Source organism: Argopecten irradians, chromosome 9 (genome assembly GCF_041381155.1).
Source record: "Argopecten irradians isolate NY chromosome 9, Ai_NY, whole genome shotgun sequence".
Taxonomy (NCBI): Eukaryota; Metazoa; Mollusca; class Bivalvia; order Pectinida; family Pectinidae; genus Argopecten; species Argopecten irradians.
Window position 1 is genome coordinate 8,352,896 of NC_091142.1, and position 27,337 is coordinate 8,380,232.

A 27,337-nucleotide genomic window follows, 5' to 3' on the forward strand; every position below is an offset into this window, starting at 1 on the left:
AGCTGGACATGGTAGTTTGTCACATTTTGTAACACCATTCGTACATGTTTTTCCATTGTCCAACGCAAAACTTCCATCAAGACGTTGATTCTCTCAGGAACGAACTGTCATGAATTTCGTGTAGGCGCCTTTTGATGAGCATTTGCGTTCCTAATGTCATCCAACTACTTCCTCTGGACGTATGATCAAGAATCCACATGTTCCACAAAGCTACCCAATCCTTATTAGGATAAGCTTTGTAAGTACATACAGCTACATGTGTAGTGTAGTACCTTATACGCCTTCTCTTCTCTTAGTCGCTTCCAAGTACCTTTGTTTACGCCCAGATGTGATGTAAAGTGGGAGCCGGTGGCCATGCTGATTCAGTTATTTACACCACTGTTTTCAGTTGGGTTGCTTTCTTTATAAAGCTTTTCTTTAGACATTTCTCGGTGATGTTTCAGCGCCAGGTTCAGGACAACCCACAGGTGTTTTCTTTCTGTCAGAAGGGACAGTGTTCATTATATTGCGAGACATGTATCAGATTTGGACTCGAGCACAGTTATTCTCCCATGTTGTTGTTATACATTACTTGGTCTTTATATTCTACTTTGCACGCCTCAATCTGCTCGACTATTTTAGGATTTTGTAATTAGTTTTTTTGTTTGCACTAAAGATGCACCCACGGGCCTTCGTTCATGCGACTACAAAGTCAGAAGTTTGGGTCATGGATACAGTTCGCGTTGATGATGTTAAGTTTACACTTACGATCTGCCGGCCAGAAGATTTTCTATAACTGAGAATACGATTTAAGGATGTAACAACTTGATAGACCCTCTTTCCCCTCCATTGGACCCGGACCCTTCTGCCCCATGAGGCCTGAGTTAAATGTACAAAACTCGTTGCCTCTCCTTCCCAGTAATTTTCTGGCCTTGGGTTACGTTACAGTCCAGTCAAAACTTCATGACTAGTAGCAATTAAAGGAATAAATTGTCTCACCAAATTACTCTATTTCATTCACAGGGAGGTCAGAGCCAAGAATTGTACAATCTCTCCTTTTCCTGTTTTCTCAAGGGTGTTTCTGGCTGGAGTAGATATGATAGGACCCAGTTATTTGGCCTTAATCTTTTAGGCCGAAAAATATTAACTCTGATCCACATCAATAAAAACTCTCATACTTGCCAGATTCATCAAACATAATTTTTTGTAAAATATGTTGTTCTTTACTGGAGAATTAATTTTGCGGCCATATTCGAGTCTCAATGTACATTCTCCTTTGATATTTTTCGGAAACAAACCAGTTTTAATAGAAATTAGATTTAGTTAGTTTTACTGTGATATGCCAGAAAAGCACACTGTAGTGAAATGTATGTGAAATGTTGAAACTCGTTGTGTCGAATGTCTTGTATGCCGAACCCTAACCCTTGCCAGTGTAGTAAAGACTTCTTTGTCTAAGACTACTCAAATCGCCCTTTACAGTAGTGTGTTTACCTTATTAGATGCATGTTCTTCTCTAGAAATAATTTCATCAACTCCTCAGTGGTTATGTATTGAATTTGTTTAACGTGCGTTACTTTGGCTCGGGTATGGGTACAGCGTACATGTATGTTGTACCTGCTTAATCGTATATTGATCAACGATTTGGAATTTCAACGGTATCAAACAAAATCCTTAAGAATGTCGTGAAATTTGTCAATATTTCTTGTTATATGTTTCATAAGGAATATAGAACAAAACATTTATGTCAATTTGCTTTGTGGTTATGTAGCAGTTATAATTAGCCTCACTGAATTGTTCTTTTAAGGAATTACTAAAGTAACCCTATTTCTCCTATCTGGCTCCATCCCTCCTGCCCCACGGAAGTCGGTCAGAGTCAAGATTTATACAATATCCATTCTTAAACATCTTATCTTAATCGTCATAAAGCAATGGGGATGGGTTGTAATTCTCAAGAATTACAAAACCTTCATAAACAAACTTTCAATATTTTTTCATCATACAAAAAAGCAATAAATTGCATTTTTGAAACTTTTATTAATCTCACCCTCATAAAAGAACTTGTGAATCTTTTAATTATCTTACCCTCATAAAAGAAAATGTTAAGAAGAATTTGAACAATTTTGTTAAAAGTTCACAACATACAAAATGCATTTAACAACACTAGTTAAAATTCTTTGACATGGCCAGTTTTTAATTGCAATGTAAATTGTATAACACCCTGTTAACCTACATTAATACCAGGTAGTTAATATCCACTAAAGATTTGCTATAACAAGTGATAACAGACAGATTTTGACATGCGCCAAAGAACATTCTATATCAGTAAATATTGTAAGAGGGATCCTCTCTCCTTATTCTTTATGAAAAATATAAAGCTTTCCACAGATCAATTATGTTTTCATTCTTATCAATCACAAACTAAAAATTGCCGACCTACAATTAAAATTGAAGCCAAATAACGGTAACAAAGTTTAGATTTGCAAAATGTACATCCTTTATAAGAATTAATGGCAACAAACTTAATCTTATATTAATATTCACTTGGTCCCAAAATGCAATATGCATGACAATGGTATAAGGCCCTAGGTAGTCCACGCAAGAAATTTGAGACAGATCCTATCAATGCTTGAGAAATAAATGTACAAAATTTCAACATCAGAATTCAAAATGGCTGCTTGTCATGGGCAAAAGCCAAACTGAGTGATGAGGTGTTAAAATGATATGCAATAAAAATAGGAAATTTGTTTTTTTGAACTAAAAACATGCCTCTTGTAGATACAATTGTACATAAAAATTAATTATGATCTTTTTTACATTAAACATGTCTTGAAACATTTTAACATTGACCTGTAACAAGTCTAATAATACTATTCAAACTAATATATGTAAGCTGTCTTGAACAATGTTAACACATACTGATAAATATCTGTAAATACAACTAGAAAAAGTTGTTTGAGATAAAAATGCGAAAGTAAACGGGACGGGACTGAAGAGAATTGCCTTCCTCCATATTCTTGTCCGAAACATATGTTGGCAGAGTGGGAAAATAATCTTTGATCTTATTTCAGGTAAAAGTGATTTTGACATCTTGCATAGTTATACACGAGTATCTATTGTTCATATTAAGTAGACACACTATGTGAGTAAGAATGATGCAAAAGATTATTAAATATTCAACATAAGACTATCATTATTTAGACATGACATATCTGAAAAAATTGAAGATGCTCCACCGCCGACAGAGCATAAATAATGTTCATCATTTGAACAATAATTGGTGTTTAATTGTGTATTCATATGCCTAATTAACACAAAAGTAGTATAAAATAATTTATTTCATCTTTGGTGCATGCGCAATCAGTACTTCATTCCATATAGGATATAGTGCCACAGAATTTTTTCGGGATGCAATTAATTATTTTTAATATTTTTAACTTGAAGTAAAATTAGAAGCTCAAACTTTTCAATTGTGGTAATGGTGTTAAGTAAGTAAATTTTGTAACTGAAGAAAAATACCAAATTGTCTGCTCCTGTTTTTGTTAGTGAAAAAATACCATTTGTCAGTGGTGGAGCATCTTTAAATAAAATTAGGTGCTTATTGAAAATATAGTTAATGCTGAAGTCATCAAATTGCTTTAAGCTAAAAATTTTAATAATTACCATAAAAATGTAATTAATAAATATAATTATTAATAGATATCAATGAAGTTAGGTATGTCATTTTCTTCAGACATAAACAAGACATATCCTTATAGTGTATAAATCAGAGAGAAAGTACATGGGTACTTATTTGATTGAATATACTGTAATCATACTTATTTTAGTGGTAGTTTTATTTCAGCACTTTTCGTGCTGTCTTTGAAGTACTGATTCATGTATATGCTAAATTTTGTAAAAGAATTATTCTGGTAAAGAACCACAGAATCACACTAAATTATGTCTCTGCTAGTAAATCATAATTTTAGTTTTCTGCAAGCATGCTAAAATAAGTATTTTTATAGTAATAATTCATTATTGTATAATGCTGTTATAGTAATACATATACATTCATAAATACAAATACTTATGTACATAACTTTAAGGAATGTAGTCAATACTGATTGTATATTTGGTTATCGTCACAACACATGATAGAGTTATCTGCACTTGAAGAAAGCTTCTGATTATTATGTCACTACTTTCTCCTAGGAATATTACATTGCCCTAACAAAAACAAGATCACCATCGACCCACAGGGGAAGATAACTCTGTATAAATACAAAACACAAAAATACATCACAGTTTGACATCATAGACATTATTTGTGGATTTATAAACATATAACATTCATATGTATTTCACAGGACACTTATGAGTTCAAAAATATTTATAAATATCCATGATGAAACAAGAAGTTTGTAAATCATATTTACTCTGAATACCACATCACTAAATTTTCACTAATTGCATATTTACTTCACAGGTAAATATTAAAGTCAAAATTGCAAAATTGATTTACCTTTTAAATAATCAGCTATATAGTACATATTATAGAGCCAAAGGAAAAATACACCCTGCTAAAAAACAAGATTACAAATAGGTAGCCAATCAGAAGATTTGTTCAATTGTCTTCGGTATTTCTGTAGCTTCTGTAGTTAGCCAATCAGTGTTCAGTGTTCATTAGCCTATCAGAAGCTCTGATTTCACAGTCTTTAGAATCCTTGTAGCTCCTGTAAGTTGTAGTAGGCCTGTAAACAGTCTGGATTTGATAGCGCCCCCTGTTGAGGTACAGCCTGACCATGTATGGCTCTTCGTACTGCTACTTCAACCTTCTTACCACTGATAGTGTACTGTGAATACAAAGGGAGATAACTCAATACCACTGATAGTGTGCTGTGGTTACAAAGGGGGATAATTCATTACCACTACTAGTGTACTGTGAAAGCGAAGGGGGATAACTCATTACCACTGATGGTGTACTGTGAAAACAAAAGGGGATAATTCATTACACCTGATCTGATGGTGTATTGTGAAAACAAAGAGGGACAACTCATTTAACCTTAAACTCATTATATCAAAGTCTAGAGGACTGGAAAGAGCTTTATCCACGATATCATTAATAAATTTTGTGATTTCAGTTTCAAAGGTTTTTCGGGGAGATTAGATTTCATGGATTTAAAACTGAATGGAAATATCTTTCATTTCAATTGTGCAAGAATTAAAGATGTTGTTAATTTGCAGAAATAAACTTTCGAGCATTTCTTTTCACCACTATATTAGCGAGAACAAATTGTAAAAGTTGGTTTAAAGCATTTTAAACATGTTAATTGAGTGCCACATACCGGTATTGCAAGCGTTTCCAGGACAACAGACGGCACATGTCTCGCTGATAGTTCTGCTCGTATTCTGGTTTTTATGCTTTTCACAAGTTCCTGGTTGAAGACACCTTCCTTGGCCATCTTGACAAACAAAACCACCCTTTCCTCTGACAAGTCTGACTTCCTCTGTGCCACACATACACTGTCATCTATCTCCTTGAAGGACTCAACTATAACAAGACAACAATAGAATGTATTTTGGAGACTGTACAATTGATAATTTTGAAGATGTAAATTTTCATGATTTACGGGTTGGAACTTATTCACAGGGGTTTATTTTCACTAAACAACCTGTAGAAGTGTTAATTCCATATGACTTTTAAAAAATTCTGTAAGAAATTCCTGAATTTGGTGGAATTAAAGTAACTAAAATATCAATCAAATATAGCAGGTTTAATGCAGTTCTGTATGTTTGCGCTTAATGCAAATGTTGATAAACTAGATACAGTACCCGAAGGGTGATTTGGGAGTAAATAGCTCCGCGGGCGAAAAATCGCTCGAGCTTTCGCTTGGAATTTGAGCGGGATCGCGGCGAGGTTGGAGCGGGATCGCGGCGGGACGGGAGGATGATCCATCGCTCACAGAGCGGATCCGCCCGCTGTCCTCCCCGCTCTACGAGCGGGTTCGCCCGCTCGTAGAGCGAGTTCGGCTGCTCGTTCCTAGAGCGGATTCGCCCGCTCATGGAGCGAGACCGCTCGCCCTCAGAGCGGATTCGCCCGCCGATCATATCTGTCTCGGGAGCGGGAACAGTTACTAGTACGACATTTAAGCAGTTTCGAAAAGTCATGGCATGGTAAGTCTTATACAATGTATATCATTTTCTTTTTTCATATTCATAATCTATTTTAACAAAATGGAAAAGAATCGACAACAAGACTATATGTGCACATAAATGAATTGTTTACAGGAAGATGTTAGAATTACGCTGAATGTTCACGGTAAGTACCAATTCCTTTTGTAGTATCTTGTAGTTGAAAATGGTCATTGTGACATTTATTTGGAACAGACATATACAAGTACAGAGTGAAATATCGGGAAATCATATTATCTATTATACAAAATAACGATTCCGGAAGAATGAAAGAGCCTTTACTCTTACATCCATACCATGTACGTTTCAATTACGTAAGTGTAATTTAACAACGTGAAGTTAACGCGGAGACTTTCATGTACTTTGTATAGTTGCATTGCCAACCGTATACCGGGATCAAGGATTATGTTGTTTTAATTAAACATGTCCCTGTTGATAATGACATTTTTAAAAACAAGCTATAATTTTCAAATATATAGCAGAACAAAATACTCGGAAAACATATATAAATAGTCTTAAATCTGACATGGATTCCAAACGTACGTTGGTGAAATTACTCAATGATCAATAATCATGTGTACTACTTGGTACGCTTTATATTTTCTAATAAAACTAAATAGATCTAAGCACAACTATCTGCATCTAGATTTTAACCCTTTAACAATTTTGTCCCAAAATTTAGCAGATAAATACATGTGTCATTATGACATTCACACGCTGATGGTCTTGCTTTTTATATCTTTATAATGACACAAACACGAATAAGCAGTGATTCCATGATCAGAATTAATAAACTGACCTCGTTGACATCATTTGGTTACTTCTGTCTGGCTTACGAGGTCTAAATGATAAAACAAATATCTAGTTTCATTTGTATTTTAAATCTTTTGATAGTCTATCTATACCGGAAGACACGGGGTATATAGGATTGAACCAGAAATATATATTTCGAACGCAGTTATATTGAAATCATCGGGAAAGGAAGACATTGTGACCGACATTATTATCCAGATATACATTTATGTACATGACGTATACACAATATCGCATAGTTAATTGATATTGCGTCATTAGTTTTAACTGATGATATTTTCAGCGATCTACATGTAATTTCAAAGTTTCTCAGAAGCTCTTACCCTCTTTTGTCGTATAATTACTAACAGTTCTCCTATAGACGCAAGTATCACATTGTTCCAAACCTCTTACGATCGTGTTTCAGTGTTAGAATAAATAAACCATTTTGAGAATGTCGATATATGTTTATGGTCAGAAGAATAGAAGTTTTGACATTAGTTTGACAGCTGACAGAAACTGAGTTCAATAGGCCTTTGAACATATCATGTGTAGAAGTTTCTGAACATACATAAAATTTAAATATTCAAACGATTTTATTACAGCTTTATTACAAACCAGATTGGATGGATTATTAGGCAAATTTGTTTGAATTGTCTACGGTGTAGATATAGGTAAGTCATCACCAATATGTTGATGGTATCATAATGATAGGAAAGGACTTTTTCAGTAAATCACGAAAACATGCTTTTAAATTTAAAATATACGTATCATCTAAAGCCCACGGCGGCGTATTAGGGCCACTATGTCATTTTATTTATCTTATACATATAAGGTGTTATCTTGTACGTACATGTACAAGCCATAGATACTGAGTTGTACGTTCATGATACATGTACTTTCTTGTACGTATAATATATATATATATTAAGTTGTACGTACAAGATAAATAAAATGATATAATGGCCCTAATACAGATAGTATATATTTATACTATGCAAAAAGTATGCACAGAGCGGGCAATAAATTGATACTTTGATAATAAGGAAACAGACTATTCATGAATACGGGTTACTTTAATAATAACCGATACAAATCAATTCTAAGCAGAAATCAGTTTGGATTAAACAAAACAATGAGAAGTAGAAATGTTTCCTTACTATTGATTTCGCATGTTGTTCATAATACAAGCTTACTAAGCACCTTACGGTGTTCCAAGCGCACGGCAGCCATATGCATCATACAGTGTCTAAATCTCGAATTTCGTCCAGTTTTCAGAGTCAAAAAGTTAGTATTTTGAATATTTTTTTCGTCAGATGTTTTGAGATTCACTTTATGATATGCAAAATAGTCAATTGATAGTTACATTTCATCATATTTTAAGCAACACTTTTAAGTATTTTAGGATTCTCGATACCATATGTAATGTGTTCTGGTTGGCATTTTCAACGATAAATAACTATTCAAACATAACTTACATATGTATTCAGGCTCTTTAGAACGACATGCAAATATAAATGTTGAACAAGGAACTTGAGATATATGTTGTAACTATTAATATGTGGTCTGCACTAGCCTGCATACATATGTACGTATACGATTTTAAGTGCTTGGTTCATGTGAGGTCTCGAAATTGAATACGAAACTTACTATTCTAGTTTTATTCTAGCTTTGCTTTTTGCGTACAATAACCAAATAACTGGCCGCGTGCACGTGGTAGTCCTACCGCTCCAATGTTGCACTTTAAATTGTTCATCATTCACATCATATTCTCAGGTGTCCGGTGTAATTATGTAACATAGCCTTCACACCTGTACTACGCCCCAGGACAAGGCATGGGACAACCATTGACACGGGTGTGTATTTCACGGTTGGTTGATCAGACCTACCTGTGACATCCCTGTATGGACTCCCTTGTATACCTGTAGGTTGGTATCCCAGTGGAATTGATATCAATCAATCGACTCAATCAAATTGTTTTATTTCATATAGAGATTTAGATAGCTATTTATACCATTTATGTCTCAAGAAATAATATATGTTTCTTATGTCTCGGATATAAGTGACCTACCTTACCTGGCAGAAAACAGCGAGTGTTCACAGTTCTTATCATGTAATCATGAGTAAATAATCAATGGTCTATCCTTTCGCAGAGATTTAGATAGTATACTATGTATGTCTCTGTCGTGGTGTAATATACCGAATGTAAAATGTGATTAACCTTGATTAATAATAGAACTCGGCTTATCTGCTTATGGAATTAAGTTTCCATCACCAACTTCATTTGATTGAAAACATAGCTTTTTTAACGTAGACCGTGTGTGTGCACAGTGGTCACTGTCGTTACTAGCAGTACTTAAAACTAAACCTGGTACTCATTCTTGAAAATTATTTTCTTCGTGCGTGTTGACATATAAAACTGGATAATAGTCAAGGCCATGACAACAGAGTCACCGACTGATGAGCGGGCATTGTTTTGATTGGTCGTAGTATCAGTTTGAGTGACACTTTCCAGGTACTTTGTTTTCCAGGTACAACCAGAGGATCAGCTCGCGTGTCACTCTTACCTGTATGGATGGAGATGGACCCCCTGTGGTCAGCGAAAGCTACAGGATGTTTCCCACGACTTCCAATTACCCATAATTATGTTGTTAATAAGTCGGTTAAGTGTTGTGACACCTGCGGATTGTAGTGGTCTATACAGTAGGCTAAAATACACATGTATAAGCAGTCTAAAGGCATCACCTTGTGCAGAGATTTTAATAATGAAATTATCATTATCTCTGCCTTGCGTAAACTTTTAAACATGCACGGCTCGGTATCTTTTTACTAGAAATCTAATCTCTGTTTTAACAAATTACTTAATTATCAAACTTCGAGAATATTCAATTTTCACTATGTAATTTAAAAGGAGAAGAATTCGGAAAAAAATGGTCATATTTAATCATCCATTTGAACATGTTTCTGTATAATCAAGAACCAATTCAACATAACGAAAAGAAACAAAATATGTATATAATGTATTTCGTTGTTCAATACACGCAGATCATAGACAAAATTAGGGCGGGGGGGTTAAAAAAAACCTTGCGAGTTTGAATTATATAATACACAATTCATTTATAGTTGTAAACGTGTTTCTCTTCTTTTTAAACAATCTTCAACTGTTACAGTACATTTATTGGTCATATAGATTATCATTATTGGTTAAAGAATTGGATATCCGAAATCTAGCAACTATCAGAAATGTTAAATTCCTGACATTGTGCATTACATTTGCATTGTTCTTTCTCGACATGCCATTTGTAAATAATTTTGCAGTTTCTGGTATAAAAATACATATACATGTAACCAGAAACATATATCTTCATGTACAAATGCATACATGGGTGTTTCTAAAGTGCATACATGGGTGTTTCTGAAGTAAATTCATGTAGTGCTTTATACACTTGTTACATTTGTATATGTTATGTACGAACGGTATATATTTTACTGTAAACCAAGGACTTATAATTGTTTACGAATATAACATTATACGGCAATTACATGATGGTCCATCTATAACTTACCTGTGGACTGATATTTTGACACGTGACGTGTGCTAATCAACAAAGCGTGACAGGTCACTAAACACCCTTCTTACATAATCTGATTAGCCCCCTAATTAGCCAGGGTTGACCACGCGTTTTAGTTACAGCAGTATACAGGTATAGAGATTAACGCAGCACGACATTGGCTATATTCGGAAGTATTCTGATTTCAATACTTGATATCTGCTATTGGTATAAGACATTGACATTTTCAGCCTCATTTTTTTCGTCTGATCCGTGTATGTTTTATTTTCAAGTAAAGACATTAATGAATGAACTTGAGCGAAATATCAACAAGTCGTCGGATGTACTGTATTATATGAAAGCTGAATTTATTTCATCAAAACCAAATTGGTCGAAAAATACCACTCCTGATAAATTATAAATATTTGTGATATGACGGTTCTCAAAAAACTTGTTATATAGAATTAGAACCGCCAAATTACAGTAGAATTAAATGACAAAGATATATACTGGTGATTAGCAATATAATAATCGTGTACATGTATATGTAGTTCTAAACACCGCGGATATACTTATTATGTACATTTTTATTGTGTATAATTATGCAGAGATGGCAATTCATCTACGATAGGTACATCAATATATGTATGGTATAAATCCCTATTTCCAAGTGTATTCCGAACTATATCTGTGATTGAGAATATATTAAACATGTATCGGACATGTACACAGGTATTTGTGCCTTAGAAATCGATGTTCAGATTCAGATTCTTTATTTTGTTTAAGTGTTACAACTTATCGCAACATAATGCATAAGGTTCACACTTAGCCAACATTCTGAATATTTAGGTATACTGGTAAGGTATTTTGTTGGCCAATGGAGACTACGTGTGAAAGACAGAACAATAGGAGATAATTACAGGTGAGGCTATAGGCTGTTACATGAAACTTTCAAGTTTGATAGGTATGTACTTTATGTGATACCCCACTTTATGTAAAGGGAAAAAACCGCTTGATATTTTGTATTATATGTATTTTAAATAATAAACACACGTTGTATATCAGAATGCATACATCCAGTAGTAGATTTTGAATAGAGCTACTACTTTCAAATAATTTCATTTTTAATGAATATATATCATAATGGACACAAAAAGTTATTACATTTTGAACATAGCTACTACTTTACAGTCTGTAGAGTCCTCATGACGTCACAGGTCAGGGTTCAAAGCTTGGGGCTTCAGGTGTGTTCTAAGAAAAGTCGCATTATCTCTAATACCGTAATGGAAATCGTACTTTGTCCATTCTAAATTTTATCCAATGGTGCGTTTTGCAAGTTTTATACATCAAACCATTCCGTGTACACTAAAACGGAGAGAGAGAAGTACAGAAGTGAAAAAAAAAATTAAAAATCAGTAAGATGATTATAACAATTATGTGTTACTTATTCCAGCTGTCTTTAGAAATTGCAAAAGTAAGAAATCTAAACGAAAGTTGTATCCCCATTAAATATATATAATCCTCTATCTTCAGCCAGCCTCCGTATCCAGGTAAAATTGTACAGGTTTAGGTCGTTCATCGCAGTTGGTCCCTCATTGATTGACATTTTTAACTGAAAAGCATATAAGAAAACAGTAGTTCAAGACAAATTTATTTATAAGAAAAAAAACCGTTCCAGATAACAAATCGGCAAAACAACCATTGTTCTCCCTTAAATAATTTTTCCTGCTGGTCCTAAGGACCGGCTGACCCTAAAAGTTACTGGTCCTTACAAAGTTACAATTCATCTCTATAGCTTACATAATTACTAGCAAAGTAATAGTTTTACTAACAAAATATATCTGCATATCCGGATTAGTATCGTAGGCTCTTAACAAAATTGGCCGAAAACCAGAATATTACCAAAATTTGTTTTGTACAGTTTGACCTTCAACCTTTCTTCAATTCTACTGCCATTTATGTTTTTTATATCTTCTATCTGGACCAAAAGTTGCCTGTCAAAGGACCAGCTACATTATACAAATTGTCTACCTGACTATAAAATTGCCGGTCAAGGGCAGATGGACAGGCGTTAATTTTGAACGCTGAAAATAACGATCCCCGATGGCGTCTCCTCCGGCGTATCTGGATCCGTATCTGTACAAGGACATAAATGAGTAAAGTATCACCTTTTAATAATGAGAATTACAGAAAGAATGGTAATCGCATAACATGTAAAAAATTGAAATTATTTAATATTAAACGTTGCTACTCATCCTATATTTCCAAGGGGATATATATACATGTATATTTTAATCATCCTCATGATTAATTCTTATTATCTTACTTAGAACGACGAATTTCGTCGAACAAGTAGTTAAAACACCTTAAGATAAATGAACAAATAAATAAACAGTAATGATATTTTTTCTGGGTTTTGTCTTTTTCTTGCATAATGCATCCGAATGCGACATACATGTAGTGTGTATATCATGATATGTATATGAGTGTAAGTTGACCAATAATGGTTATGAAACGGGTTTTGAAAATCACAGGTAGGCGTGTCGGGCGCTGTATGCAAATATTGATAGTGATGAGCTGCGGGTCGATTACGTCACGCACCAAATAAGTCTCGTTACCACAATATATATTCTGATACCAAGAGGCGGATATCTTAGGAGTCCGACAACTGTTAACTAATAACTGATATTTTAGAAGCGATCTTTATAATTGTGCTTTTAATTTTAATCCCCATTTCTTTGAACTTGATGATAATCATAACTTACAGTCCGCCCATACAAAACATGCTAGGTAAATATTACATGTACCTTATAAAATATGTGTTTTAACTTCATATAATTGACAGATCGCCAGCTGTCAGTCAAGTCGCACATGACTTTGCATTTTGTATTGTGTGTGCTACGATGTATGCTCCGACATTGAAAAGAAACACGTGCGTTTGCGAGCACGAGACGTGTTTATATTACACATGGCGATCGGTCAATTCATTTTCAGTTTTACTTCTTTTACCCGTTTCGGTGTGACATAATTGTGTATGTGTGTGTTTTTTCCTTTTTTACTTCAAATTAGTGTCTCATAAGTCAGTTTGTGTGAATATCATTATCATAATATTTTCATATGTACTAGTACTCTGATGGAAACTCGGTTGTTTTTATGTGATTTTGATATGTGACACTCAAATAAAATAAAATGTACTGATACTCCAAGTGATCGCGTCTAGATCTTGAAAGGAGTACTCACTTCATTTTAGCGTGAACAATTGCAAAGTGAAAAATCGTTGCACTATTCTTTTGATAATTGAGAATATTTTTCCTTTACATGACATATCACTATGCCATTCTCCAATAAACAGGGTTCATGGTACATCGTTTTAGCTAGTGACAGCAAAGATGGCGGTCCTACACTCTGAAAAATGATTATCAGCACTAGTAAAGAAGGGATCGAAAAAAATGAATATAATGACAGGCACTTACCGTTTTGGCTGGAATATGCAAAGTTGGTATTTTTACATTGAACAGGCATATTCATCGTATTTTGTTTCCCCGCTGGTCGATTTCAGGTCTTTCCAGATAAATATATATTGCACAGTGAAGATATCGAGGACAAGTAACAACATCCAGTCAATTGTTTTATTTTTATCTTAGTGTCAAACAATTTGCATCGTATAAAACACTTCATACAAATAATATTTTCATCAAACGTTAGGTATGTCCAGCTAATGATGGCGTACTTAGACAATTTACATAATAAATAAACTACATACATATACATGTAATTACATGAAGCAAAGCATTCTATAACGTTGCATGGTAAAAGTAAATAAGGATTTTGAGAGGAATTATCTGACATTAATTTGAATTGGTTAAAAATATCTACTGTATATATTCTGAGTATAAACTAAAAGAGGCAATATCGTAAAAACATCATTCAGATGGTAAAAAAATACCAGTTAGTTAAAGACATTTGAATTATGCATATAATATGCATATTGTTTGAATTTGTCTTCACAACCATTTGTATGTCATCATGCCAAAAACGGGGTATTTTGATAAAAACGACGAAACTACACGACACATTCTAATAATAGATCAGTATATATCAAATCTTGAATTAGTGTCAAATTTTGGAAAGACAACACATGGACATATACTGTATATATTATCAATAGTATATTTTATTAAATACTGAATAGGATTGATTCACAAAGCACGTGTTAACACATCATTCTATTTTAAAACAATTTCTTCATAGTTTCCGATGAGCAAGTTGAAGAAGGTTAGTTCGTTAGCTAACTATACTCGTCCCTTTAGTTTTAGATTGTGTCATGCTAAGTAATCATCGCGGCATGTTTGTCAAAGCTGAAACGATGTCAATATCTACCAACAGATCGCTTGGTGACAAATCGATGCCGAAGTGTATCATATCGCTACCGAAGCAGATCATATCGCTGTCGGAGCGGGATCGCTGCCGGAGCGGATGATCTCGCTGCCGGAGCGGGATCGCTACCGGAGCGGATGATCTCGCTGCCAGCGGGATCGCTGCTGGAGCGAGCATTAAATCGCTTGCGGAGCGGGACCGCCGCGGGAGCGATCTCGCTTGCGCGGATCCGCAGCGAGTTCCGGGCGAGTTCGCTCGATTGTCGCTCGTCGCTCGCGGCGCGATTTAGTCCCGAATCACCCTTCGGGTAGTGTATATCTGTATTAAAGCTGAAAATAGCACAGGGACAGGGTAACACTTTATTCCCCTCTTCCTTCAAATTTCATGTAGGGGACATAACTATCGTCCCATTACACAACTATACTACAGTAGGAGAATGTAGTATAAAATTCATGTGAAAACCGATTAACTTTGAAAAAATATATAATCTTACCAACATTGTAGATTTCAGCACTACCAAATCGAACTCCATTAGGATTCAGCACACCATCACTAAAACAAAAACAATTCCAGTTTTAATAAACCTTTGTCATTCACTTTTTCATTTTTTTAGTCTCCATCTATAAGAAATATTATTGATATGTATGTTCAGATTGTGATTATTTGTATATTTCTTTTATAATTTTCTGAAAATTTATGAAATGACCAATTAAATTCCTTCCTTTTCTGGTTTACTTACCTCCGTCCCAGCATGATGATGCCACCAGTTTCTTTGTTTACACAACAGAAGTCTCCATGTGCCCAGGTATCTAGAATATTAAATGACAATTATTAAACAACACTTATCTTTCCAAAGTATAGCTACTAAGTCATGGTTTCAGTCAAACCTGCTGTAAAGGACAACTCTATATAAAGGACACCTATTTATAAAGGTCAGACCCATGCATCAACCCCATTCAGTGCACTTATCTTTCTAAAGTATAGATACTAAGCCACAGTTTCAGCCAAACCTGCTATAAAGGACACCATTATTTAAATGACACCTCTGTATAAAGGACACCTTTCTTTAGAGGACAGACTCGTCAACCCCATTAAGTGCAATTAACTAATTGACCTCTGTATAAAGGACACCTTTTTTTTTTAAATGACACCTCTATTTTTTAAATGACACCTCTATAACAAGGACACCTTTCTTTAGAGGACAGACTCGTCAACCCCATTAAGTGCAATTAACTATATAATTGACCTCTATAGAAAGGACACCTGTCTAAAGAGGACAGACTCATCAACCCCATTTAGTGCAATTAACTATATACTTGAACTCTGTATAAAGGACACCTGTCTATAAAGAATATCTTTGCTAGTCTGTTTGGTGTCCTTTATAAGACACATTTGACTGTAATTAAGTTATGACAAATAAAAGTGCATTTGAATTCCTACCATGTTTTGCTAAAACCAACGAAGTTACAAGATACTTTGGCTCAAAGTTACAAAAGTTTGAGATGATGTAGAAGCAAATGCATACAGACAAAGACGTACCTTTGTACATGCTGAAGTAGGCTTTCTGGTACTTTGTCCCATCAGGATCATTCCAAAAGAAAACAGGCATGGAAGGGAAGGGTGTACGGCACACTAACTCTCCACTCTCGTTGTACACAGGCTTACCTGGGGAATAACACATAATATATCATAATATATGCTTTATAAAAGTTAGTTGTGTTTACAATGTATAAAGTAATTAATATCTGCTGAAAAATCAAGAAGAACTTTTAATATTTTATTCAACACCAAATGTTATCAACATCTTGAGAATTACAATACTTACAATGCATAGGTTTTGATGTTACACAGATAAATACCGGTATTAAACCTGAATGATAATCTTAATTTTTTTTTCCAATCTAATTTAGTTAGTACAACATATAACTTACATATAAAGTCTGGATATGATATTATGTGACTGGTAAGGTTAGGTATTTAGCACTACATGAACTCTGGATACTGATAAAATGTTTACAGATACATAAACTCTCACTTCTGGAAGAGTATGTAATACTATGTGGAAATCCAGCATACAAACTGTTGATATATACTGTCAAAAAACGTGGTAACTACCCCATGTACACAAGGCTGTTTCAGCTCACTATAAACTAGCTCCTCAAGTTGACTTGATTTCGCATTTTCATACCTTATGACATTTTCAAGGAGATTTAATTTCACAATCTGAACTTCTTGAAGTATACTTTACCTGGAGTTTAAACATATTTCGAGGCAATTTATTTGCGCTTTCTTTCTGGCTGTGAAATCAAATCGCATGTTAAAATAAGCTAGTTTACAGAAATGGTAGCCAGACATCTTAACTAATCTGATACTATACAATGGCTCCTATCTATCAAACACTCACCCGAGTCGTCCCATGCCTCCATATCACAACCAAGTACGAATCCCTGGACCTCGCCACGATACACGGGTACGGTCCAATTCTGACCCATGAAGCAGGCGATGATGTCCGTACCTCCGGAGATGGAGGCCAGGAGAAGGTCCTCCTTGATCTTACTGTACACGTAGTCGTAGCTCTGAGGCTTCAGGGGAGAGCCTGTCGACAAGATAGCCTTCAAAGAGGTCAACTTGTGTGTGGAACCTATAAAATGATAAACAGGCAACTTAACCATACATCATTGTTTATCCCCTTTTGGCTAACCAACATTTTTCATTGACCCAATACAATATTTTTCATGGACCCAATATATTTCCATATTACCCCATCCATCAAAGCTTCAAGTAGTGCACTGCTTCAAGTAGTGCACTGTTTATATATGTTGATTTTATTAATACAACTTTTATTAAGATTTCTTAACAGTTGAGAAGAACGAGAGCAAAGAATGCTTATATGATAATTACCTCCCTTTATCGGAAGGGGACTTACCTGGTGTGAGACCCTTATCCTCCATAACAGACAACCACTTAGCACTGCTGCCAAGAAATGTTACCCTGTACAACACAAGATGTCAGAATTATTCCCTAAAGAAAGCCTTGAGATGAGAACTAGCCAGTGTTTGAACTACATGTACATGTAGGTATTAACCACTTCATCCTTGGTACTTTTGTTAAAAAAAATCACCTCGCACAATTTGTCATTATCTAGGAATTGACTGACAAATCTCTTACAGCTAAAACCGGTTATAAATCAATGAATGATAGGGGATATAAGAATAAATGTTAACCAGCTGTGACAAAAACCTACCCGAGTTTGTCGACAATATCCCAGAGAATGTTATCGTGAGGTACAAGTGGTGATCCATCGTACAGCACGATAGCGGCTCCTACCGCAAGGACAGACACCAGCCAGTTCCACATCATCCACCCCACCTGTACCAAATGTAAGTATAATCTTTAATAGGTAAAAGTAATGAGTCTGGTAATACATAGATAGGTATATCACAGGTAAATATAATAAATACTAATAACTATTTTAAGAAATCCAAAACCACTTCCCCCAAAAGATTTGACATGTTTTTTTATTAATAACAAAGAAAGATGCTAGATGTACAATTATAGACCTTTTTTCAGGTGGATATAGTGATTTATCAACCTAATGATATATAACTTTTGAGGGTTCACTGCATGATTACGCCTCTGGAAATAGACATGTCTAGGGAAACCAAAAACTTCTATATCCATCAACCCTAGACCATTTTTCAGGTGGATATAGTGATTTTTTACCCAAAGATATATAACTTGACGGTTCACTGCGATCACTGCATGATTACGCCTCAGGAAATAGACAAGTCTTGGGAAACCAGAAATTTGCTATATTGCTCCACCCCATACTCTAAATGTATAAAATAAACAAAGTAAGACAATATGATAACATAAATTAACACACATACCGTGGAGTAGTAGAGCATGACATCGTCGCGGGTCATATCACTTTGTATGACATGTTCCTCCATATGTTTTAGTAAAGTTCCCTGAAATGATAAAAAGAAACACACATTAATTTATTTTATATGTAATAAATGTTTTACCTGTATATATAAGCAGTGAACAAATCTATCATAAGTTATGCAATTCATATAACACATGTAATTTTTTAGAACTGAGAAAAAATTTCTGCACAATTAGAAACCAATCAGTCGGACTTCAGTTAAGGGACATGAAAAGTGGGTCAGGATGTTAAATAACTGCAAATACGTATTAAAGACAATTATAAAGCTGTTCAGAAAGTTTTAAGTCATATATCTTTATAGATAGATTACAGTAAGTATTAGCCATGGCTTATATTCCGATGCAGCACATACCTGTACAAAATCTTAAAAAATTGTAAAAAAAAAACACCTCTGCAACTTATACGGTGTGTGACTTATAGTCCCAAAAATAATCTACTTGAAAACTTTCCTTACCCCAACCGAGTGCACCATACACTTGGGAACTCCAGTGGTGCCGGATGAATACATGATGAATAATGGATGATTAAATGGGACTTGTTCAAAGGTGAGCTCTGGTACCTGGTCATCAGGCAAGTTAAGGAACTCGGACAAGACACAACTACAACAAAATCAGAAGTTTAGGGACCTGGATAAAACACAACAAAAACAAGAATTCAATATCAATAGCTAGTGTCTAATACATCAACCTTTAAAAGTAGGTGTCTAAACCAAAATGGCTTTCAATTTTTTCAAGCAAATTCATTTAATTCATATCCCCTGCTTTTAGGATCTGGGGACCGGAGTATCATTTGATCTGTTGTACCCGACAGGTATAATTATGCATACTGCTCATCTTAGACACTTTCAAATATGATTGGCCAATTTCTTCAGAAATCTGCATGCTTTAACCAATAATTGTTCAACGTATGTTATTGATTACTCGAGGTCAAGTTAGCTTACCATCATATTATACACTCACCCTTTAGAGAATTCAGAGATATCACAGTCAGCGTCGGGTACAAACGGAATGACGACCACTTTCTCCAGGTCCGGTAAACCCTGTACAACCTGATGTAGTTTGTCTATGTGCCGATGTACCTTTCCATTGTACCAGACGGCATTCACACTGAAAATGATCTTTGGACGGATCTGTGAAAATCTGTCGAGTACCCCCTATCACAGAGAGAAATAAAATGATCAGATATACATGTCCGTCATTATACCGACGGTGCAAATTCTAGGAGATAATTTCATGAATAAACCATGATTGCACAACATTTTTTTTTAATTCATGTCACAAAAATCTCCTTTCTCAAATTTTAATGAATTTTAGAGACTGTTTTCATATGGTCGTTTATATAATGGCTATGTGTGTGAGGACAGAATTGCTACTGTGACTCAGCTGTTGTCGGGAACTCTTTTCCGTATTTACACATTATAGAGTTATCTACCTTAGGGGGCAAGTATTGATTCTGACATTAACATCCTCTGAGAAAACCCAGAGTGTCTGGAGAAAAACTACCGACATACAGTCAGGACCTGGTAAGTACTCCACATCAAACTCATAACCTAGATGTGGAGGACAAGCGGTAATATCTTGGAACATCTAATTAACCCTCATGTATTAATTACTACTAGAGGAGTATCCTTAGTTAATTTAACAGTACATTAAACCTGTCTATAAAGACCATCCATGGTTCAAGGGAAAAGTAGTCTGTATAGGCAGATGGTCTTTATACACAGGTCATAATGTGTTATAAATGGACATTTTCTAAGATAGTGGTCTTTATAAGCAGGTGGTCTTTATACAGAGATGGTCATTAAGGAAGGTTTTACTGTAGTTACCTGGACACCGAAGTCTGGTGAAGTGGAGCTCCACACTGCTCCTATACTGGCCGTGGCTAACATGGCTTCCACAGCTTCTGTACAGTTAGGGATGTAACCTGGTAAAACAACACAGGTCATAGATCTGAGATCACAGGTCTTAATAGCAAGGTCATCTGGGTAAAAGTTCATCAACATGGAAACTCCTTATCTTAAAAATTACCCACATGAAAGGATTAAGTTAAATTAAGGAAAAATCCTTAAACTGTAATATTGCTTTCAAAACCAGCATATAAATGAAGAATTTTTTTTTTCCCCCAATAAATTTTACCATTATATAGACATATATTAACATGTACATTCACTCACTATTATTCGCCATTATTTTCATTGTCAGATGGTTTCATTTATCCATTTTTTACTAGACAATAAAAATATTCTGAAAACTTGTTATATGTTCATGTTGAATCACCATTAAAAAGAAGCATTACATGTACATGTATATATATATACAACAAGTATATCAGACTGACACAGAGGATAAAGAGAAATAAACCAATGTGCTATGTAATCATGACAATATGGCACGTAACATGTTGTTATATTTTATCAAATACAAAAACACCAGATCAGATATTACAACACAAACTCACATAGATATGATCTGTGATCATGTGCTGACGGACTACACACTTACCAACTACTCTGTCCCCCTTCTCTACACCAAGTCTCCTCAAAGCAGCAGCATAAACTGCTACAGAGTCCCTTAGTTCACGGAATGATTTCTTCTTCTCGGTTATCGACATTCCTTCCCCTGTACATTTAAAATGTCACCATGTTACATCTTACTTAGTATACAGTCAAACTTGTACATATGAAGACCGCTGGCACCATGATCAGTGTTATATGAAATTTAAAACACAATTGATATAAAGAAACAAGAGGCCCAGAGGGCCTGTATCGCTCACCTGGTTTTTTGTTAGTAATTATCACAAGACTCAGACAATTAGAAAAATAAGCAAAATTGACTCCCAAAGTTTAATTTTGAATCACAACCATACAATGATGCTATTGATACCATACAAATATGCTATCCAATACATAGGTTCAGAGACAAAAGTAATTTATATGAAAATAGTAGCCTAATTGACCTTTTGACCTCGCATCTATTGCCGTCTAAGGCCCCGGGGGTCAGCCCTATCATTTGTACAATTTCAAATCCCAACCCTATAAGGATGCTACCATTGCATTATAAGTGCTCTTCCATTCTTAGTTGCAGAGAAGAAGTCGTTTATATGGAAATAGCTAAATTGACCCCTTTTGACCCCACCCTTCAGGCCCCCGGGGGGTCAGCCCCATCATTTGCAAAATTTTGAATTCAAACCCTATAAGGATGTAACCATTGCATTATGAGCGTAATCCCATGTTAAGTTGCAGAGAAAAAGTTATTTATATGGAAATTGACCACTTTTGACCCCGCCCCTCAGGCCCCCGGGGGGTCAGCCCTATCATTTGCACAATTTTGAATTCCCACACTATAAGGATACTACCATTGTATTATGGGTGCTATAACGTGCTTAGTTTCAGAGAAGAAGTCGTTTATATGGAAATAGCCAAATTGGCCCCTTTTGACCCCGCCCCTCAGGCCCCCTGGGGGTCAGCCCCATCATTTGTACAATTTTGAATCCCCATCCTATAAGGATGCTACCATTGCATTATGGGTGCTATCCCATGCTTGGTTTCAGAGAAGAAGTCGTTTATATGGAAATAGCCAAATTGAACCCTTTTGACCCCGCCCCTCAGGCCCCCCGGGGGTCAGCCACATCATTTGTACAATTTTGAATCCCCAACCTATAAAGATACTACCATTGCATTATGAGTGCTATCTCATGCTTAGTTTCAGAGAAGAAGTCGTTTATATGGAAATAGCCAAATTGACCCCATTTGACCCCGCCCCTCAGGCCCCCGGGGGTCTGCCCCATCATTTGTACAATTTTGAATCCCCACCCTATAAGGATGCTACCATTGCATTATGGGTGCTATCCCATGCTTGGTTTCAGAGAAGAAGTCGTTTATATGGAAATAGCCAAATTGAACCCTTTTGACCCCGCCCCTCAGGCCCCCGGGGGGTCAGCCACATCATTTGTACAATTTTTAATCCCTACCCTATAACGATACTACCATTGCATTATGAGTGCTATCTCATGCTTAGTTTCAGAGAAGAAGTCGTTTATATGGAAATAGCCAAATTGACCCCATTTGACCCCGCCCCTCAGGCCCCCGGGGGGTCAGCCCCATCATTTGTACAATTTTGAATCCCCACCCTATAAGGATGCTACCATTGCATTATGGGTGATATCCCATGCTTGGTTTCAGAGAAGAAGTCGTTTATATGGAAATAGCCAAATTGACCCCTTTTGACCCCGCCCCTCAGGCCCCCGGGGGGTCAGCCCCATCATTTGTACAATTTTGAATCCCCACCCTATAAGGATGCTACCATTGCATTATGGGTGCTATCCCATGCTTGGTTTCAGAGAAGAAGTCGTTTATATGGAAATAGCCAAATGGACCCCATTTGACCCCGCCCCTCAGGCCCCCGGGGGGTCAGCCCCATCATTTGTACAATTTTGAATCCCCACCCTATAAGGATGCTACCATTGCATTATGGGTGCTATCCCATGCTTGGTTTCAGAGAAGAAGTCGTTTATATGGAAATAGCCAAATTGACCCCTTTTGGCCCCGCCCCTCAGGCCCCTGGGGGGTCAGCCCCATCATTTGTACAATTTTCAGTTAGTAGCCCATAAGGATGCTACCAGCCAAATTTTGTTGAAATCCGACCAGCGGTTATGGAGAAGAAGTCGATTGTTGACGGACGGACGGACGGACGGACGACGGACGACGGACGCCACGGTATGGCATAAGCTCACCTTGGTCCTTCGGACCAGGTGAGCTAAAAATGGTTTAAATTTCCAATGTCAGTACTCAATTCCCAGTGTATTAGTTTAAAATGCATTTGTTAAATGCTACATGAATCATGTTCATACATGCCATACCTCCTGGCGTGAGACAAAACCTCCCGTATTTTAAAGCCTTTTATTGTCTCCCGGCAGGAGAGTCTAAATTCCCCGATTTCTATAAACCCCTCCGTTTTATTTTCGTTGCCACATTTGTGTACATGCTAGGTTCGTTTTTAGCACGAGAGTAACCACTCCCTGACCCCCTGACCAACACCCAAGTGGCCCTAATTAGCAGCCTTGGGCTATTTCCACCTTGGCTTGTGGTGTCACTTTCACTCACGTCTGTGTATTACGTAAACTGAAGTCAAGCAGCCGATCGGCTGCCTAGAAAACAAGTAGCTGGCCTTTCAATAAATTTTATGACTACAGCTAGTGAGCATTACAACAAAACAAATACTGCTTACAACTGTGAATGCTTTACTCACGTTTTTAATGTTAAATAGGCCTATCTGTATTTGATGGATGTCACAAACTTTGCAATCGTAATGGCCGCCATTTTGGGTAATTGTAATAGATGATCCGGATTTTATAGAATTTCCGGATTTCCTAATAAGCACGTTTTTAAAAATGGAAAAAGTATTATTTTTTTAGAATTTCTGTGTGAATTTATTTTTAAAAAAAAATATATATATTAATTATAAAAAATTATCAGTAGTAACTGAATTTAAATGAATAAAATTAAAAAGAAATTTACTTTTTTTTCTCTCTCAGATTAAATTACATTTTGAATACTACTGTAACGATTCTGTTTTTTTTTTTAATTTAGTGCTTGTAAATGTAAGAACTTTATCTAAGTTAATTATCCGTTATTGTGAAAGATTATTAAAAAGCCCAGTCTAATATTTCGAACAATAAAAACTGCTCCAGAACTGGGTGTATATAGGGATGTGACTACTTTTGCAAAACCACACATTCCTTTATTTCATTAAAATTCAATATGAATGCAGAATTTCATCATAAAAAAGCAAATATTTAATTTATTCATTTATGTCGAGCGTATACCTCCCTCTTTTGAGACCAAAATCCCTCAAAATGGTTATCAATCTCCCTCACCACCCCTAGAAAAATATGGCATGTATGCATGTTGAAATACCTGTCCAACAAATGCAGTTTACACATCATTCCTTATATTTACAATTCCGAAGGACAATTTCTTAAAATTTAATGATCTGATAAATTAAAAATTTTGTCTTTACAACTTTATACATTTGATGTAACAGCCGGTCAATTGATGTAATACTGGAGCAGCTAGCTCCAATTTGGCGTGAAATGATGTCAAGTTCAGAAAGTACACAAAATATAGTTCCACAAAAACATTATCTTTTTCATTCCATTGATGCAATATTTCTCAAATATTATATTTTCTGAATTATAATTTAAGATACACATTACATTCAATTTTTTAAGTTGGAAAATTAAAAATACAGAAACAATATAGGCTAAATCTGATGCACATTAACACTACTGGCAGAAGTCAGTGTGTCAGTGTATGTATTTTTTGCGCGACAACCAACTGCGTTTACACAAGTGTGAATGATTTCCCAGTTGGTAAGGTTATATATCAAAGAAAAAATGTAAATGTAAATATATACATATATAATAATCAGACCTATCATTACCTGTACAATAAATTGCAGTTCTGTCATCATTGTAACGCAGCAGGTTTTCAGCAAAGTTTAACCGTGCTCCTTCAAACCATTCCGGATTTTCAGCAATGCCTTTATTGGTATCTACAACCTACAGCAAAATATCACCAATAGAAACCAGGAACTTGTTCATGCTACAGGCATTAACTCATTCACCCCTGAAAATACATTTAGGATCTACTAAATCAAAGACTAGACCAGTCCATTGTAACATTTTATGGAAGAATGATCATGAGTTATTCCATGATGGTCAAGATCATTCTTTTGATAAATATTGTATACTAATTATATACTAAAAAAATTGGTCCAATTTAAAACTGTTTAAAATAATGTCTTTAATTTGTTCCAATTGATCTTGAACATATCTATATGCCTTGCATGTGTTTAAACAAAAATCGTAAAACATCATTAGTTTCGTAGTTCATTAAAAGTATGGTTTAAATATTAAACAAATATTTTTCAAATACATGTACTGCTTCACGTAACATACCATATTGTATTATATAGTACAATATTTGAAAAAATTCCTGTATACCTGTACGTCCAACACAGACGTATACAGTCACAAATTCATAAACATATATATATATATATCACTTTCAGCTTTGTTATTATGTATACAGTTGACACCATTGTGTATACAGTCGGTAACCCATTAGTGTTTATCAGTCGGTATACAGTTCGTATTTTTTTTTTTATTTTTTTTTTGATTTTGTTTTTGTTTTACAGTCGCGACACCATTGATTATACAGTCGGTACAATTGGTTAACAAGTCGATACAATTGAGTATAGAGTCAGTACAAATCGAGTTATACAGTCGGTACCATAGGTATACAGTCGGTTACCATTGGTATACAGTCGGTACCATTGTGTATACAGTTGGTACCATTTGGTATATAAAGTAGCAAAACCAAAGATATACAGTCGGTACCATTGTATACAGTCGGTACCATTGGTTATTCAGTCGGTACCATTTGATTATACAGTCAGGTTACCATTGATGTATACAGGTCGGTACCCATTGTGTGCTTACCCAGTCACTACCAATGTGTATACAGTCGTGTAACTACCATTGTTTATACAGTCGGTACCATTGTGTTATACAGTCGGTACTCCCATTGGTATACAGTCACTACCATTGTGTATACAGTCGATACCATTGGTATACAGTCGGTACCATTGGTATACAGGTCAGGGTACCATTGGTATGCAGTTGGTACCATTGGTATAAAGTCGATACCATTGATATACAGTCGGTACCATTGGTATACAGTCGGTACCATTGGTATATAGTCGGTACCATTAGACATACAGTAGATACCATTGTGTATACAGTCGGCACCATTGGTATAAAGTCGATACCATTGAGTATACAGTCGATACCATTGAGTACAGTCGGTACCATTGCGGTATACAGTCGGTACCATTGTGTATAACAGTCGGTACCATTGGTAATATAGTCGGTACCATTAGGACATACAGTCGGTACCATTGGTTTTACGTCACATTCTGCTTCAAAAGCTCCACAATCCATATAGACTTTGTGTAACTGAGTTGTATCTCATTAAAGCTGATACTCAATTTGATTACTTAATATTAGAAAAACTTTATGCTGAGATGTGCGTATACATATTGGCACATTACCATCAATATGGCATAAATACTAATAAAATAAAGATCGTTACGAAGATAATGCAGGATATTGCGGCTGTAAATGCATGTTTACAGTACAAAGTTCACTGGCATACAAGCATAAAATAAATTTGGAACAAAGAAGGTTTTTCTTTGCTGTGCTAAATCACATGTGTTGTAAACACAATACTTGTCATGTATATATATAGCTGGCAATAGCCTGTTTCCAAATCTATCGTTCAGATACTATATATATAGGTTATTTAGAATGCCTCCTGCTTCAGCACAGGTGTCTGCGACTTGAAGTTAAGACATACATATAGTGGATGTGGGGAGGGTTCTTCGCCTTAGTTTTAGTCTAAACAATTCAAACGTCCAAATACAAACAGTAAACAGTTTTGAATAGTCGACACGAGATAAAC

The 27,337-nt window shown here is 35.5% G+C and overlaps 1 protein-coding gene and 1 long non-coding RNA gene across 4 annotated transcripts; one reads left to right on the top strand and one right to left on the bottom strand.

Annotated features, from left to right (window-relative positions):
• Positions 1-2,046: 2,046 nt before the first annotated feature.
• LOC138331385 (acetoacetyl-CoA synthetase-like) lies at positions 2,047-26,817 on the bottom strand. Its single transcript, XM_069278962.1, has 15 exons — positions 26,605-26,817; positions 25,257-25,374; positions 21,318-21,434; positions 20,642-20,739; positions 19,776-19,969; positions 19,271-19,415; positions 18,758-18,838; positions 18,112-18,236; positions 17,794-17,858; positions 17,272-17,508; positions 16,407-16,532; positions 15,607-15,676; positions 15,361-15,419; positions 5,301-5,506; positions 2,047-4,808 (listed from the first exon to the last, which is right to left on the bottom strand). Exons 1-15 carry the CDS (start codon positions 26,815-26,817, stop codon positions 4,671-4,673), a joined length of 1,992 nt encoding a protein of 663 aa, XP_069135063.1. The 3' UTR covers positions 2,047-4,670.
• Positions 5,784-10,803, top strand: LOC138331316 (uncharacterized). Of its 3 annotated transcripts, none has more exons than XR_011209683.1 (3): positions 5,784-6,274; positions 7,545-7,613; positions 8,716-10,803. It is a non-coding gene; the product is annotated as an uncharacterized lncRNA (long non-coding RNA). The 3 variants fall into 3 exon arrangements; XR_011209684.1 differs by having other exon boundaries at positions 5,784-6,129; XR_011209682.1 differs by having other exon boundaries at positions 5,784-7,613.
• Positions 26,818-27,337: the final 520 nt, after the last annotated feature.

What these genes read in the sequence shown, in the direction of transcription:
- LOC138331385 (XM_069278962.1), bottom strand. Translation starts at nt 26,817, where the DNA reads ATGGATTGTGGAGCTTTTGAAGCAGAATGTGACGTAAAACCAATGGTA. An exon ending in CTACTTCAGCATGTACAAAG is followed by an intron (nt 15,677 to 16,406) that starts GTACGTCTTTGT and finishes TTAATATTCTAG; the next exon opens with ATACCTGGGCACATGGAGAC. An exon ending in ATCATCATGCTGGGACGGAG is followed by an intron (nt 15,420 to 15,606) that starts GTAAGTAAACCA and finishes TTTTTGTTTTAG; the next exon opens with TGATGGTGTGCTGAATCCTA.